Source organism: Cyanistes caeruleus, chromosome 20 (genome assembly GCF_971803275.1).
Source record: "Cyanistes caeruleus chromosome 20, bCyaCae1.hap1.1, whole genome shotgun sequence".
NCBI lineage: Eukaryota > Metazoa > Chordata > Aves > Passeriformes > Paridae > Cyanistes > Cyanistes caeruleus.
The window spans coordinates 7,779,851-7,797,288 of NC_141720.1; the positions used below are offsets into that span (position 1 = coordinate 7,779,851).

Consider the following 17,438-nt stretch of genomic DNA (forward strand, 5'->3'; position numbering starts at 1 on the left):
AAAAGATTTATGCTGAGCACTCACTTCTGCCTTCCTCCCTTTTTTACTTTTGCTGGTAGGAGTCTCTGGAGGAGGTGTCTGGGAGAAGGAAACTTGAGGAGGTTCCCCACGAGGATCTTGCAGCAGATCCCTCTGTACCAGGGGAAGGATGGAACCAGATTAAAGCGGGACATCCCGCAGCAGCGCCTGCCTGGAGGAGCCATCCTCGTGTCGAGACTTTCATGGGAAACCACAGAGGACCCTTGCAGCTCCCTCCCAGCAGAGCCTTTTCCCCAAGCAGAGCCCCAGAGCTGCGGGGTCACAGAGCCCCCGGGTGATGGCAATAAATAGATGGATTTGACCTTCTGTGCTGGGGGACGAGGCGATGCGGCTGCGCGGCCGCACGCCCGGCTCCGGCTGTGTTTATCCACGGCCGTGTCCGTGGACACTGCACAGACCCTTCCAGCCACGAAGGAAACCCAGGGCCAGGGCTCACTCCTGCCTTCCCATGTGGCCTTTCAGTCCAGCACCTCCAGGAGTGGCCTGGGACACACGGGTATGCAGTGTCTCCAGCACCCTGCACATCCCTCAGCATCACCGCCTCTCCATCCCCGGGTGGCACAGGGGTGGCACAGGGGTGGCACAGCCCCGTGTCCCCAGACATGCCCATGATGGTCCTGAGGGACTGAGGAGTCTCTCCCAAGTCTCAGGGATCAAGTCCCAGAGCACAGCTGAGCTGAATGCACGGTGCTTTCTGCACATGGAGAACAAGCCCGGGCAAAGCTTCCGCCGGTATTTCCAGGCAGGCAGAGCTGAGATGCTCCCTGCTCCTCGGGCTCTGATGGAGAGGGGAAAGGGGGCAGATGGAGAAAGAGCACAAAGTCTCCATCTCCAAGGAGGCCCATGTGGAGAAACCTCAGGCTGTCTTTGCACCTCCAGATGAGGCTGAAGATGGTGACAAGCTTGTGGTGGCACAACTGAGGTCACATCCCACTGCCCAGTTGTTGTCACCCTACTTGTGTCTGCAGGGAGGACAGAACAGGCAGCACCACATTCTGCAACTGCTCAAGGCTGGAGCTACCGGTGGCACCTGGAGCCCGAGTGGCACCACAAAGGGCCCTGGGTCCCCAGCCCCGGTCAGGGCACTGCTTTAGAGCAGGGAAGGCAGGGGGAGCAGGGAAGGAGGGAGCCGCAGGATCGAGGTACTGCTGCAGGGCTCACGCCTTTGATCTGGTGAGCAGACTCTGCCCTTCGGTTTGTTTAATTGTTTCACACTTGCTCTGGAAATAGTTTACAACAGGAAGCAGTGGGATAACAGCAGGGCTGGCATGGGATGGGATGAGCCTGGGGGCTGGTGGAGAGTACCCTGAGATGAGAGACACAGATGACCACAGTGTCACCTCCTTCCCATTAACCCCTTGCCGACCCTCCTTCCTCTTCCTCTTTCCCAAGCTTTCAGCCAGAGGCCGGCAGCCATCCCTCCACGTCCTCATGTTTGGGAGCTGTAAAAGAACCATCCAATACCCTCCAACAGCTCTTGGGGTAGACACAAGAGTCCAATGGGATTTAAGAACCCACATCCCTGGGAGAGCTGGTACCCCAAATTCTCCACGCTCTGAGTTCTTGCTCCCCACTTTTGCAAGCACTGCAGCCTCGCTGAGCAGGGCTGGCCCCCAAAACCCCATGAGGAAGCATCATTTTAAAGCCCCCTCACATGGGCTGTTCCCATCAGTGGTGTTGTGTGGGTACAGCCCTGAGCACCCCCTGCAGCCACGGCTCACAGGAGACACCCACAAACACCGGATTAAGGGTTTCAGCCTGTCCTGGGCTCAGGGCTGGGGTGGATCTCAGGTGGGGCATTCCAGTTTGGTTTTCCAGGCTTGACTGGCATGGTGGCAGCTGGGGCAGGAATGGGGCTCTGGGGATGGGGCACAGGGACCCCCTGACACCTAACGGGACAGGTGCACACATCTGGGGGTTGTGGGGCTGCCCCTGGGCTTGGCTTCCCCGCTTCTCCCAGTGTTTGTTTATTTGTGGATGCGGCGCATGGGGCTGGCCAGGCTCTGCCTGGGAGTTCACGAGTTCACAGCACAAAACAAACAACATCCGACCCAGCTCTGCGCTCGCTGCCGGCACCTGCGGGGGAGCTGGGTGGGAAACGGCTCCGTGTACCTGTGCACACCTGAGTCCTGGCAGGGCTCGGAAGGGGAACCCCACACTGCACCCAGGGGATGGTCAGCCCATGTCCTGGTCCCCCGCTACAGCCACCCCATTCCTGTGTGTCCCCTGGTTTGTGTGCCCCAGGTCCTTGCACGGACACACCGTGGGTCAGGCTGGGCCTGGGGCCTCCTGTGGTCACTCCCGGGGGACAGCGGCCCCAGGGCTGTGTAGGGATGGGAGATGTACTGGGGAAACTGGGCAGGGACTGGGGGCTGTACTGGGGAAACTGGGCAGGGACTGGGGGCTGTACTGGGGAAACTGTGCAGGGACTGGGGGAACTGTGCAGGGACTGGGGGCTGCACTGGGGAAACTGCAGGAGCTGCACAGGGACCATGGAGGCTCCCCATACACTGGGGTTATGCAGGCTGTGCATGGTGGGGGCTGCAGCACTCCTGGGGCGGGGGCTGAACTGGAGGTGTCCAGAGAAATGCAGGGCTGCTTGTGGGGGCTGCATGGAGGTGTGTGGAACTGTGCTGGGGCTCTGTAGTGGCTGCACGTGAGAGCTGTGCTGGAGCCGCGCTGGGAACGGGGGGCTGCCCTGCGGAGTTTGGGGCACTGCAGGGGGAGGCTGCCCGGGGGTGTGCGGTGGCTGCACGGACAGAAGGAGCTGCACCCGCTGCATCCGTGCCTGCATGCGGGGGCTGCACCGGCCGTGTCCGGTGGCTGCACGGAGGGACGCGGCTGCCCCGGGGGCTTCACACAGGGGCTGCGCGGACCCCCAGCCCCACTCCCCAACCCTCTGTGGCGGGCAGGGGGCTCCCAGCGGCGGCCCCCCGGGCTGGGCAGGGAGGAGCGTCTCGCCCGTCCCGTCCCATCCCCTCCCGTCCCGTGGCTCCCGGCCCGCCCCGCACCGGCCCGTCCCGCCCCCCGCCGCCCGGCCCGGCCCGCCGGGGCTGAGCAGCCGCGGGAGGCGCCGCGTTCGGAGTCGCTGCGCTCGGGCGCGCTGTGTTTGGGGCTCCCGGCGGGGCGGCGCGGACCCGCACAGCCACCGGCACCGGCTCGGCTCGGCTCGGCCGAGGCCCCGCGGATCTATGCGGCTGTGAGCGGCGGGAGCAGAGCGGGATGGAGCGGCTCCTGGCGCCCGGCCTGCTGGTGCTCCTGCTGCCCGCCCTGACGCGAGGTGAGGGCCGCCGCCACGGGCCCCGCACCGCCCGCCCCGCAGGAAGTTTGCCGGGAGCGGGGCCGGGCGCGGCGGGCACCGGAGCCCAGCGGGGCACGGCGGGCACCCGAACCCGGCGCCGTCGGGGGGTCCGGGCCGGGAGGTTCCCGTGGGAACCGGGACTCGGCTCCTGCGGCGGGAGCGGAGCGCGGCGCCCTCGGGGGGCTCGGGGAGCTCACGGGAACCGGGGCTCGCTGCCGCGGGATGCGCCGGGACCGGGCTCGGCTCTTGCGGGAGAGCCCGAGCTCGCCGCCAGCGGGAGAACCGGGACCGGAACCGTGTTGGGAGAGCGGGGCTGAGCCCCGCGGGGGTGGCCGGAGCTCGGGGGAGCCGGGGCCGGAGCGGAGCGGAGCGGGGGAGCGCGGCTGAGCCCGCGGCGGGTTCGGAGCCGGTGCCCCGGTGGAGGCGCTCGGGGCCACCGGGAGCCGGAGCTCGGTGCCCGGGGCTGCCGCGGGGAGCGGCGCTCGCCGCCGTCGGGGGGAGCGGAGCTCGGTGCCGGCGCGGCCGGGGCTCGGCCCGGCGGAGGGGCGCGCAGGGCGGCCGCGCTCCTGCTGCTGTTCTGCGAGAGCTTTTGACCGTTTTGCAAATTTTTCTCGGTTTCCTGTTTCTTGAAAGTCGGGGCCCCCCGGGGCCCCCCCTCCGGGGCGGATCCGAGCGCTTCGCCGCAAAGCGCTGCGCGCCCGTCGGGGGCAGCGGCTCGGGGCACGGGAAAAGAGCGGCCCTAAAGGGGTGCGGGACGGAGTGGGGGGCAGCCCGTCCCCGGGGGTCGGGACCCTTCAGTGCCCCCCTGCCCCAGGACCGAGCTAGTGGCCCCCTCCGGAAAGCCCTGAGAGGATTTTGGGGAGCGAAGGCAGCGGTGCTGCTCGCACAGCAGGGCTGGGAGCAGTCGGAGGTGAAGTTTGCAGAAAGTTTTCCCCGGCCGGAGCGGTCCCCAGCAGCCCAGTCCATCTGCCGGGGGACACGGAGCCCCAGCGGTGTCCCCGGGCTCGGCACCCCCGGGCAGGGTCCGGCTGTGGCGGTGCGGAGCTGCAGCCGCTCGATGTGAAACTGCCCCGGCTGCACACGCGTGTCGCTGAAGCAGTCACCGTGAAGAGCAGAGAAGGGGAAGAGCGAGCCGGGGTGGAAATCGGAAGCGATTCTGGTACTTTCAGCGAGTTGCTGTGGTAACTCTGCAGAATTTGGCTCTGAGGGCCAGACGATGAAACCTTTACTCATAGCAAGTTGTGACGGGCGACTCATTTCGTTACCGAGCTCATGGTAACTTAGGGGCCGCAGGCTGGATGTTTTTTCCCAAATGGCATTTGTCAATCAAGGGCCCGATCTGGGGTTTCTCTCTGTCAGCCCTCCTGCTGGAGGAGCAGGCACAGCCTACCCTCAAACCCACCCTGGGTTTATTTTTAGGCGAGCCTCTCAGCACAGGGGCCACACGGTCCCTGCCCCGTCCATCACCCTGCGGGTGAGAGCTGCCGGCTGCTGGACCCCACCTCACCAGGCTGTGCAGGCACAGGGAGTCTGGGGGTCTCAGCAAGCCTGTCCCCAGCCCAGGTGACACCAGGGGATGCAGCCCCCCTGCTGCCACCAGGGCCCTGAGCTGTGGCTAACGCTGTCCCTCTGTTTGCAGGTTTACGGTGCTCGCAGCTTGCCGAATCCTGCCTCAACGGGGGCAAGTGTGAAACTTTTCCCAACGGGACGGAGGTGTGCCAGTAAGTATGGAGCAGCCAGAGGATTTTCATCTCCCCCGACCAAAGTTATTGACATGCATGTTGACTTTGCTTTGAAGGCTCTGGATTTAATAGGGCAAGATGCGTTTTCTTTCCTTGAGTGGCAAGAATAACCTGCTTGTGTAGGAGTCACCGCGAGTTTGGCAGGATCAGGCTTTGTTCCTGGCTGGGTGGAAAAACATGGGCAAAGGGCCATGTTTTGCTGGTGTTAGCCTATGCAGACTGCCCTGCTGATGGAGCAGGAGGTAGGGCCAGCCCCCGGCGCTCCTTGGACCGTGGGGTGGGGAGGGAGGCTTTCTGTCTGTCTGTTTTCCAGCTACTCCCTCCTGGCCCCAGGGCATTGCCTTTTAGTCCCTTGCACACTAAGTGACCAGTACATCTCCAATAAACACTGGAGAGAAGTTCCATGGCATGGCTCTGGCTGCTGCAGCTGCCCCAGTGGTGTCCGTGGGCCGATGAGGCATCGCCAGGCGAGCAGGGCACCTCCTCCTGCAGCCCTGCCAGTGATGGTGCCAAGCTGTGGTCTGGCGTTCCTGGTGGGACCTGGCACCCAGGCCAGGGCTTTCTCCAAGCTGATTGTGGGGAAACGGATGTGTAAAGCGTTGGGACTCTTTGAAGGACCAACCGACCCACCGCAGCGATGGCCGATTCACTCCAGGCTCCCAGGGAACAATAACCAAGAGAAATGAATAAGACTCCAGCTCCCTTTTAAAAACTATTCCATAAAAGAAATGTGAATGGGCAAGGCTCTGTTTCCCGGCCAGATTTCCCCTCTGCCTGTTGAACATGGCCTGAACTGCGAGCAGGCGGGGAGACGTTCCCACCCACCCCAAATTTCCAAATAGGAAGTCCTCGGCAGAGGAACCTGAAGGCATTTCCAATCCCAACCTGTTGAATGGCAGTTTCCCTTGACAATGTGTGTTGCTTTTCTGCAAATCCGCCTGGGTGCCGTTACTCTGCCCAGTAGCCGGGCACCTCCCACCCCCTTCTCCAAGCTGAGCCCCCCAACCCTTTGGTGCAAATAAATCAGCAAATCAATCAGGCACATGAGCAATTTAATGGACAAAGGCTGGGTCCCTTTGTGAGGCACTAATGAATGCACGCCACTTTTTTTTGCACAGAAGCCCTTACCAACGCTTGACGCTCTAAATCTTGTTTTCTTTCATTCAAAGAGCGACAGCTGGGATTCGGTCGAAATTCGGCAGCTATTGTTAAGGGAGGCAGATTAATGCTGTGTGACTAATCATGTATGGCTTCCCAGAATGCCCAACCCTCCACCCCCTCCCCAACCTTACACCCCTCCTTTTCCTTGTGGTCATTCTTTCCTTTTTTTCTTAAGTCTCTGCAACTCCTGATTTACATTTCATGTGCAGATGGTGATGGAATCTAATTAGATCTGATGTGTGCGAGCTCTATTTGGAGAAGCCTCCAAAGTAGGCTCGGGGTGGGTTGGTTTTTTTTTAAGAGAAAAAGTTAACTTTAAAGAAGTTCTTGGTTGCTGGCTGTGAATAACCACTTCTCTCTTGGCTGCAGATGCTTTGGGAATGTGTGTGAGTTATTTTTGCAGGAGCACAAGGTGTGTGCTCTGGGGGTGTTAAAGCTCTTGTCCTCTGCAGGGCGATGGGGGCAGATATTGGAGGTACAGCCAAACTGAAGGAGGTGCAACTTCCCAAGTTACCTGATAGGAACTCGCAAAATCCTGTTTTTTCGCTTTGTTTGAATATCTCTTGACGAGGAGCTTTGCTTCCAAGCTTCTTAAACAAAGCAGAGCCAAGAGCACAAGATACCAGACGCAGAAAAGCTTGGCACTGCCCTTTGGCGCCTGCGTGAAATGCACCATTTTGGCTGCTGGCCACATCTCTGCTCGGCCTGGCACTTAACAAAGTTTGGCCATAAAGCCCCTTTGTGCTGCCCCCACAAATCCAATTAGAAAGTGGAGTGAAATAAATAGCATACAAGGGGGACGCTGCTCCAGAGGACGAGTGTCCCGGGACAGAGCTGACTCTGATAACTCCAACCCCAGGTTATCAGCCCTGCTGCGGAAAGGGAACCACCGGTGCGAGACCAGGAGCTTTCTCTGCCTTTTATTATTTTACAGGGGTAGTTTGTAAAGCTCCAGGTGCCTTACCTTGCTTGTCCCTTTGCCAGGCGGTGCAGAGCACGCAGGGCTTTAATTGAATGGAGGGGATCAAGAATTGGATTGGAGGGATTGAGACAGAAGCGCCCTAATTAAGCTCCTTTGGAGCTGCTTTCCATCTTGGCAGGGTCATCCGGGTCTTTCAGCGCAGGAAGAGCAGCAGCAGTTTTGTGGGTCTTGCACAGACCCCAGCTGAAGGCTCTGGGTGTTTTTGTCCCAGATTTGGAGCTTTAGAAGGTCCAGGCTGGAGTTGGTGGCTGCTGCGGGGCTTGGCGTGAGGTTCCGTGGTGCAGGGGAGCTGTGGCATTCCAGAAAAGGCACTTGCCTTGGACTAAGGCATTTTCCCAGACTAAATGAGAAGGTTTTTCCAAGAGGTTGTTTTTGACTTCTAGTGATAGCTCCTAATTAGACTGTTGGATAACCCTAGTTTTGACTGGCATCCCTGCAAATGAGTCGGGCTGATTTTAGCTCCCTGTGCCATGTGACATTTATTCCCAGGACCTCCCTTGCTCCGCTAGTTAAAAGCAGATGGCATTGAAAGAGGGCTGAGCTTCCAGCCCTGCTCCACCAGCCTCTCACCATTAAAGCCAGAGGGGCAGTGCCTGGGTTCTCCTCTTGCTCAGAGACGCAAAAGAGATGGGATGGGAGGTGGAGGGAAAGAATAAGTTAAATTAATCACTGGGATTGTGCAGCAAAGGGGGAAAAGTCGGTTTGCTAAAGTGCTTCCTCTGTTTATGAATCAGCTCAGCGCTGTCGTTCAGCCAGGGCAGTGGCTCCTGAGCTGGTGCCCGGTGCCACCACCAGCTTCCACGGGCAGCGGGCCAGAAACGCGGGAAGAAACATTCTGAGGGGGACCATAGCGGGGAGAGGTGATTATTTTAGCTCAAAACTCTTTCAGGAGACAACCAGGAAGGCAGAGGAGTGATGTGAGCCCCGCGAGTTTCTGTGCCCTTCAAGTTATTCAGCTGCTCAGTCATTGTTATCTCATTGTGCAGGGCGGAAGTTTCCTTCTGGTTTGGTTTTTCTCATGTGCTTTAAACCAACGTTATTTCCATGAAATAATAACAAAGAAAAAATGCAGTCTCGGTGCTGGAGAGGAAGAGGGTGGAGTGTTGAACAATCAGCCAGAGGAAGCTCTTAAAGAAGTAGACGAGCAGTGATTCAGCCATGTTGAGAACTCTTGATGGCTCTTTCGAGTCTGAGCTCATTCTCGGAAAGAACAAGGTGGAAATGGGTAAGAGGGGAGTTTAAAAATACCAGAGTGTCACCTGTTGTGGATTCCAGTGGAAAAGAAACTGAAGCCCAGCTGCTGAGGTCTTTGGGACGGCAGTGGGGGTTTCAGCTCTTGTCTGGAAGAGTCTGTTTGTATCTCTGCTCTCTGCAAGGTGTCTCGATGGTTTTTAGTTGTCTCGGGTGGTCTCACTCACTCCTGCTCTTTGTCCTTGGGATTTTATTGCTTGGGCTGAGTTTTGCTTGGTTTTTCTCATGGCTTGGATACCTGTGGTGTCCAGAGGGTGTCCTGTGTGACGAGCATGGGGCATGTTTGAGAGGAGATATCTCTGTAGGTCCCTCAGCAGCACCCCCAGCTCAGAGGTGAAGCAGGAGAGATGGAGGGATGCAGAGGGGATCAGGAACTCTCAGTGCTGTTCATCACCTCAGTTCAGCAGGGCTGTTCCCCCACAGACACTCAGAATGGTTTGGGTCAGAAAGGGCCTTTCAAAGCCACCTGCTTTGGGGCATCTTCAATTTCCATGGTGTCATGGTGTGAAGCAGCACACGGGGCTCTGCTCCCTGGGGCTGGAGGTCACTCACTCCGTGCTATTGGGGATGTTTTATTCCACCAAAATCTCTTCCACCTCAACACCTGACTGGCTGCCTCCCTTCCTGCTGGCAGCCACAACATGTCCATTTGTTCCAGCTGATCCCTCACACCTGGCCTCACCTCCCAGGCTCTTATGGTTTATTGTATGTAGCATGAGGGTGACACGTATAAGTCACTGCAAGACCAGGCTATTCACCAATTAAGGGCTCAGACAACATAATCAGGAGGCAGTTAGCAAGTTTTAAAATAACATTGTTTGGAAATTAACCTGCTTTTTCCAGGCCTGGAGGTGTGGTGACCCTCGTTTTGCTCATGTTGGTTGGTGTCCCAAGTGGTGGCAGCGTGTGTACATGAGTGGAATGTGAAATTTATAGAGCATCAGCGTGTTTAACGAGGGAGTAGCCCCGGGGTGCACTTAGGGAGAGCTGGTGAGCTCTGGATCTGGATGGAGACTTCTCTGTGGTTAGTGAGCTGCCAGGTGAAGGTTTTGCACCATGTGTTGGGGCTGCAGAGTGGAAGAGCCTCTGGGATATAACTTAAACCCCCCTGGGAAAGCTGACCTGCTGTGGGGTCTTGGTTGAGTCCTGTCTTCTTCCCAGTGGCCAGAAAGGTGTTCAGGGTGTCCTGCTCCACTCAGGGCTGTGTACATCCATCCTTGAGAACCTGCCAGCCTCCTTCTGCTGCCTGGGATGGGGCAGCACCGAGGGGCTCTTGGGCTGCTCACTCACCATTCCCCAAGCTGGGCTATTCCTGCAGCTCTGCTTTGTGTTCAGGGCTAGAAAGATCAGCAGTCTGCAGAAGTGAGAGCTTTTTGGATGATTTTGATGATTCCAGTTTCTTCCCAGATGGTGATTTCATGCCCATGGCACGTGGTGCTGAGCCCCATGCCTGCAGGATGGTGCTGCATCCACCCATCCCAGCAGCTGTGCCCAAATCCCATCGGTCCCTGATGCTGCCTTGCTGCATGGTGCCCTCATGAGCCCGGATTTACTGCAGCCAGAGTTCTGGAATAAGGACAGGAACGCTGGATTTTTGATTCTTAGGTGTCTGACTGTGGAGGCATCCAGGAGCAGAGAGGTGTGAGGGTCAGGCCCTGCTGACTGGATTTTATAGCAGAGCTCCTGTGTGTGATGTTGGGAAGTCTTTGCTGGTGCCAGTGACACCAGACCATGGCAGCTCCCCAGGACATTAGAGATGCCCACCTGGGAACTCCCCAGTGTTTAACACCTGGGTCTTGCTGGTGGAGCAGCTCAGTGCTGCTTCCAGCTGAACATCTGGCCAGCTGTGATGGTGCCTGCTCACACCTGGACACCCACATCTGGAGTCTGCCTTCCTCTCGTGCATGTCTGGTGGGTCAGGTCCTCTCCTGTCATCTCCTCGTGCTGGCAGGTCCCCCATGGGCAGGGTCTGTGCTACAGGATGGTGTTGGAGTTTCCACATATCTCAGTTCCTGATGGTTAATAGGGTGATCATGGAACTGTGGAATAGTTTGGGTTAGAAAGGACCTTAAAGATCTTGTTCCACCCCCTGCCATGGGCAGGGACACCTTCCACTAGCCCAGGTTGCTCCAAACCCTGTGCAAGCTGGCCTTGGACACTTTCAGGGGTGGGGTAGCCACAGCTCCTCTGGGCACCCCAATGATGCTGGATGTTCCCATTGGTAAATGCAGTGCTTGGTGTGAGAGATGCAGGAATAAAAACCTCTCTGAGGTGTTTGGCTGGGCTATATGGGGAGCTCTGCCCCCAAAAAGAATATTTTCAATTGGAAGGAACCTACAATAATCATTGAGTTCCAGCTCATGCCTACCACCTCGTGCAGCAGAATTTGTGCTGTGCTTAAAGCCAGCCATACCCAAAATCATTTCTGTTGGGAATCACAGCATCACAGAACACCCTGAGCTGGAAAGGACCCACGAGGATCATTGAATCCAGCTCTGCACAGAGCAAGCCCAAAATCCCAGCCTGTGCCCTGGGAGCAGGATGCTGGTGAGAAGCTCGGGGTGTGCCTCCCTCACACAGCAGTAATTAATGTCTGCTTTAAGCTCTCACCCATCACGTCCTCCCCTTCCCCCCATGGCAGCCTGGAGTTAATATTGGAAAAGCCAGTTAAACTGTTAATGTTTAGGCCATGGTTATTAGGCCCTTGCACATTTCCAGCAAAGGGAGCCGAGTCGCATTTTAATGGGAAACTTTCATGCTCAGTCAAGTTGCAAAAATTTATTTGCGCCGAAGTCATTTTCTTTTAACAAGTTTTCACCCTAATTCCCTTCCCCAAAACCTGAATTTAATGGTATTTATATGGGAAATGGATTTATTAAGTTTTAATGATGCTATAACGCTGCCCTTATTTTATAGAAGGGGCACCCTGCAGGCAAGTGGCCTGGTGGTGGTGGGCTGGCAGGGCTGGGTGCCACAGGGACACCCAGGGCAGGGCAGCCTGTTGATTTGGCCTTGATTTAAAGCCCCCATGGCTGAGGGTGGCAGTGCCAGCTTTGCTTCTGGTTTTTTGGGGTTTGTTTTGTTTTGTTTTTTCTGGTTTTTGCTTCTGTCTTTGCTTTTGTTTCCTTCTACAACCCTCTGGGCTGTGCCCAGTCTCTTGTCAGGACTGAGTTTGGCATCCTGCTGCCAATTCCTGCTCATCCTTTGTGGTGTGGCGTGATGCTCCCTGTGCCTGTCACACCTGTCCCCAGGAGGAGCACGGAGAGGAGCCTTTGGCACTGTGGCTTTTGGCTTTGTCAGCTGCTCTGTCCCGTGTCAGTGGGGTGATGGGGACCACAAGGGTCCCTGCTGGCATCGCTGCCGGGGGGTCGAGCATTTGTGAGCATCCCGTGGTTTATTTTAAGGAATTTTCTGCTGTCAGTGAGCAGCCATGGAGGAGAGCATGTTCCCAGCACTCCCACCCCACTGGAGCATCCCTGAACGGGATGGGACCCTCCCAAAGGCACTCCTGGCTGGTTAAGCCATGGGATGGCTCCTCTGGAGCAGGTGGAGGAATGTGGCTGTCCCCTGGGAGCTTTGGGGTGGGCTGGGAGAGTGACCCCACGGAGGAGCAGCCCGGGAGGAGGGGGGGCTGTCCCCGGCCCCCAGCCCCTATTAAAATGTTAGACACAGACCTGCAAGTCAAAAGGCAGGGCGACAGACGGCCCTTTCACAGGGCCTGCTGCTCCCCACAAAAGGGGGGTTTCCAGGGGAGGGGGGCAGGAATGCGGGCTGCGGCCGGAGGGCACAGCCGTCACCATTGTCCCCTCTCCCTCGGCGAGGGCGTCATGTTGACACAGGGATTTCTGCCCGCAAAAGGTGTCGGAGGCAGAGGTTTCCCTCCCTCTCTCTTCGTTTCCTTGGTTAAACCCGGCAGCAGCAGAAATCCCGGGATACAGATCCCAGGAGCTGATACCCGTCAGCTCTCGGGTGTTTTACGTCCCTAAGCACATGGTTTCCAAATGGGCAGGAGTTTTGTGGCTAATCGCTGTTTTTTGGGAGTTTTGCTCGCAAAGGGAGACCAGCAGCTCCATGGCTGTGAGGCTGATGGGAGCTGGATCCATCCCTGTCTGGCCATTGCCACCTTTGCCCACTCCTCATCCCACTGAAACATCCCCAGCAGGAATTTCTCTGGCTTTGGTTGGCTTTGTGCCACGGGGCACCCGTGCGCTTTGCAAAACCCCCCTCTCCTCCTTGTTTATAAATATCAGGGCTAAATTTAGCTTGTTTAAACTTTTGGTGGCTGTTAGATCCTAATCATAGGTTTTAAGTTCAGGATTAGACGAGTGGGATGGTGGGGTCACGAGTGGGAGTTTTCCATATTTGGCTCTGGGGCAGAGCGGTGTTTAGCCAGAACTTGGTTTGAGGGGGAAAGGGGAAAAAAGAAGGAGTCCATCATCACTTAGTGAGATGCTGACACTGCGGCTGTGTGTGTGCCAGAGCTCTGAGAGCACAGCAGAGTGAATTCAACCTGCCTGGGCAGCAAGGGCTGGGTCCAGAGCAAGTGCTGGGTCCAGCAGTTACCCCAAAAGGGATGGGGAGGGAAGAGTGACCTCAGGCACCAGCAGTGCTGGGCTGGCAGGCAGCCTGTGCAGGTAGGAATTCCTTATTTCCCCCAAATTCTGACTTTCTTCTGCTGGCTTAAGGAATAAAACATTTTTAGAGGGCAGAAGCAGGGAGCAGTTGCAGGGAGTGTTCTCAGGTGCCACAGGGGCTGGGTGCCATTCCAGTGTCTGATGGGCACTGGGGGGGGTTTTGGGGGACCTGCCCCAGGAAAGTCACACGGGTGGGTGATGGGACCATGTGAGCCCAGGCTGTGTTCCCTGGGGATTCCTCTGCTGGAAGCACATCCTTTGTGGTCACCCCATAAATGGGCTCCTGCTAGAGAAGGAGCAGGGGCCAGGCTGAGCAGAGTGAGCTCGGCTCCCACAAACAATGGGGCTGTGCAGCTTTATACCGGCAGAGGATATAAAAAACATCGACTGGGGAAAACAAATATTTCATAGCAGCCATTGTTGAGGGTGGGAATGAGGCGAGTTTTGTCTTGGGCTCTTCCTTCGACATCTTTCATGTTTGTTGTGAATGAAGCTCCATTGAAAGGCAGCTCCTTCCCAGGTAGCCAGTTACCACCCGTGAATAGCCTGGCCACTTTGCTTAGTAATGGGATTATATTGTTTTTCATTACAATGGGAACTTTGATTCCCAAACTGTCCTGACTAATGTCTGCTTAAGAAACAAAGCCATTTTTTTTTCCTTCATAGAAGGAGCAGGGCTCTAGCATGTTTTTTCCCCACTCCTGTCCACCAGTGTATCCAGCTTTGGGAATTCCTTTAGTTTCTCTCCAGATGAAAGTCTGGATCTTAAAATCTCAATTAGATGACTTGGGCTAGGTCAAAAATGAAATGGAACAAGAAAAAAAACAACAAAAAAACACATCAAAGACTTGGGATTGCAGTTTGCTTTTTTAATTAAACAAGAATGGAGATCTGCTCTTGCTTTATTAACCTGATGTCACTTGGAGTAACCTGCTGCTTTGCCAACCACCTCCCTGTGTGAAACTCTGCTTTTTTCCCAGGCTGGTGTCCCAGAGTGTTTAATAAAGCAGGACCTGGATGAGACTTCTTAAAAAACCACCACTTAGGTCTTGTGCTGGGTTTTGGTCCTGGGAGCTCCGTCGTGGCTGTGAGGTTTCTGTGGGGCTGTGCAGGTGCCGGGGGAGCTTTGGGGTGCATCATCCAGCTGGGGTGCCCCACATGGGTGAGGGCAGCTGAGTGGCTCTGCCTTCATGCCCTGGCTCTCCTGGGAGCTGTGCTGAATCCTTTGGTTTCTTAACAGCCACACGTGCCAGGAGCTGCTGAGCAAAGCTGCAGGTGAGGTGTGGTGAGCCCGGCTGTGCCCACTGCCAGAGGGGGCTCAAGCAGCCCCCCAGCCCCTGGCTGCCAGGGAACAGGGAGCATCCATAGCCCCATGTGCTCCAGGGATCCAAAAGTATTGCTCATCTCCCTGCATGCATTTCCCTTCTCTGTGCTCCTGGTGATGCTAGGCGAGCAGGTGGGGGCAGAGAGCAGGGTCCTGAGCTCTGATTCCCCAGCAGGATCGTTTTCCAGACCTCCCTGCCTTCCTCTGGCTCCAGAGTGTGCTCCTGTGTCAGCAGGATGTTTCCAAGGCAGGAAGCCATCCTGGAGAGCGCAAAAGGCACCTGTTGCTCCATGCATCACAGGGGGGATCCTTGGGGAGGCAGTGGAATGAGAATGAACAGAGTAAGATGGAGTAAGAAGCAGGTTTCTTCTCTCAGGGACATGGAGACATATCCCCAAGCACTGGCCTTTCCTCTGGTCACGCTGGAGCCAGGGTTCCCTGGGCTGGCAGTGAGCAAACGTGTCTTACGGGGAAGGGTGTAACTGCAGGAGAAAGCTGGGCTGCTGCTCCCAGGCTGTGCCAGGCAGGGAGCCACCGACACAACTGGAAAGGTGACTCTTGTGTGTGGCTGCCTGATGGAAAGCAGGCTCCCTGCTGCCTGGGCTGTGCAGCTGCTGGGGTGCAGGGGAAGGTGTGGGGCTGTGGTTCCCGTTGGCAGCCCGAGGATGACGGTTACCCCGAGAGGTGTGGGGTAGGGTAGGGCCGTGTCACCGCTTGTGCCACCTGCAGTGGCTCTGGGCTGTTGTGCAGCTAAGGGAGGCTCTGCTGCGGGTTGTTTCTCCTTCCCTCAGCTGTTGCCAGCAAACATGTGAAATCTGAGTGTCCTGCTCATGTTCAGCACTTGCTTCGCTCCATGGGGTCCCGACCACGCTGGCACGGCCACCCCCAGGTCACGCAGCACATCTGCTGCTGCACGGGGCTCTGGGGGTGTGAGGTCCCTCGGGGGGGACCCTCTGCACTGCTCAAGGTCACAGTTGTGGTCCTGAACCTTCTCTGTGCTGAGGTGGCTCTGCCTGAGACTCAGGCTTGTCTGAGATGGCTGTTCCGAGCCACAGGTGCCACGTACAGAGCAGGGAATGGCATCCCCCAGCCCAGCCTGCTGGAGTGGGGCCTCTCCCCATGGTGAGAGACCCTACACCCAGCACCAGGGAGTGTCCTGGTCCTGATAGTCTCAAGTGCCCCTAAAATGGTGCTGAAGACCTGAGCCTGCTCTGCTCAGCTTTCCCACGCTGCTCATACCTTGGGGAAAACAAGCACGGCCCTTTGTGCTTCCAGCAGCTGAGGGTGAGGAAGAGGTGAGGTGATAGCAGAGCAGATAAGAGGCAGCCTGGATGTGGGGCCAGGATGGGGCTCCCCACCAGCCCCCTGTCCCTTCCTGCAGTGTGGGGCTGCCCCCTAAACCTCCCCTCCTCCATAGGATGGGCATGAGGGACAGCCTGTGCACGTGCTCCAGTTTACACCTGCTTTCCACTTTGCTTGTTGGGATTTTGGTACATTTTAATCCCAGAGTGGTTTTACCTCCAGCCCTGCCACGGTCTCGGGGTCCCCTGGGAGGACACGCCGCAGCCAGGCAGGAGAGCAGAGGGTGCTGTGAGCTGAGGGGTGCTGCAGGTGAGCCCCCAGATGCAGGACAGCCCCCGTGCAGCAGCACCTCTGAGACACAGCGTGCCCTGGGCTGTGCTTGTGCAGGGCTGTGCATCCCAGTTTGAACAAAGCCCCCGTGCCGCCCTGCGGGCCCGGGTGTCATCTGTGCCGGCCGTGGCAGATGGCAGCTTAGTGCAGAAAGGAAAACATTAGCCTTGGGTCAGAGGTCGCAGAAACATCTGCCTCGGGATGCTTTCAGTGCCCGCATTGCTGCGGAGGGACAAAACCTGTTGCTGGTGGGTTGGAGGAAAAGCCTTGAGCGCCCTGAGCAGAGACAGAGCAAACAAAGGGCTGGCAGCACCAGAGCCACACGGGGGACACCCACAGCTGAAACCACAGGCTGGGGGGGCTGGGATGGGCACCCCAGCTCTGCCAGCACGGCTGCTGGGGCCAGAGGTGCTGGAGGCTGCGGCAGCCCAGCAAGCAAAGGTGCAGAGCTGAGGCAGCAGCGTGGCAGCGGCACTCCTTGGCTCTGATACTCCTGCAGCTCATTGATGCTTTTGGTTATCTGATCTGCTGAGCTCTCCTGGAGCCTTGCTGGAATAGCTGCAGCGTTGGGCCACTGGTTGTAACTCCTTAAGGATGTGCAGCAGACACAACAAATGCTCAGTGCTGAGCAGATCCAGATTTGGCTCAGGCTTGGTGCTGGGAGCAGAGTGGGAATTTGGGGCCGCTGTTGCTGTTCCCAGGCTGTCCCCAGGGACTGCTGTCTGACCTTGGACAAGGCCTTCTCCATCACCCTTCACACTGGCCATGAATCATGCAGATTTATGGGCCGGCAGCTCAGTGCATTATTAATCGTGTCCCCTCTCACCACAGTTTGCACTCGGATGCTCATTCCGAGGGGAAAGACACATCCCAGCCTGGTGCTGTGGGAATCCAGCTCCCAGCCTCTGCCTGACCCCCGGAAACAAAAAAAGCCACGGGGATGGCCGGCAGCCCCAGACAGCAGGGTGTAAATCAGTGTGCTCACCCCTGCAAGGAGCACCCTCATCCACAGGGGTGGGGACTGGCTGCTGCCCCCTGCCCTGCCTGCTCCCTTGGTGGGACACAGCCCAGAAGTGCAGAGTTGTGAGAATGGCTGCTGGGAGAGGGAGCAGTGTGTGTTGGAGCAGGGCTTGGCCACCACTGGGATGGGGATGGGGATGAGGATAGGGATGGGGATGGGATGGGATGGGATGGGATGGGATGGGATGGGATGGGATGGGATGGGGATGGGGATGGGATGGGGATGGGGGATGAGGATAGGGATGAGGACAGGGATGGGGATGGAGATGGGGATGCTGTCACCCTCTTTCAGTGGCTAAAATGGAGCATTTGATGCCTTGTCAGCACGTTAATGAGTCAACGGAAACAGTGA

The 17,438-nt window shown here is 57.3% G+C and overlaps 1 protein-coding gene across 2 annotated transcripts in view; it reads left to right on the top strand.

The window, feature by feature from the left end:
- The first annotated feature begins 3,051 nt into the window (after window positions 1-3,051).
- Window positions 3,052-17,438, top strand: part of NOTCH1 (notch receptor 1) — a 42,880-nt gene continuing 28,493 nt past the window's right edge. For both annotated transcript variants that reach the window (XM_086858588.1, XM_086858589.1), the window contains exons 1-2: window positions 3,052-3,319; window positions 4,980-5,061. In XM_086858588.1, coding sequence (XP_086714714.1) covers window positions 3,262-3,319; window positions 4,980-5,061 — 140 coding nt within the window. In that variant the 5' untranslated portion in view covers window positions 3,052-3,261. The remainder of the gene's footprint in view (window positions 3,320-4,979; window positions 5,062-17,438) is intronic.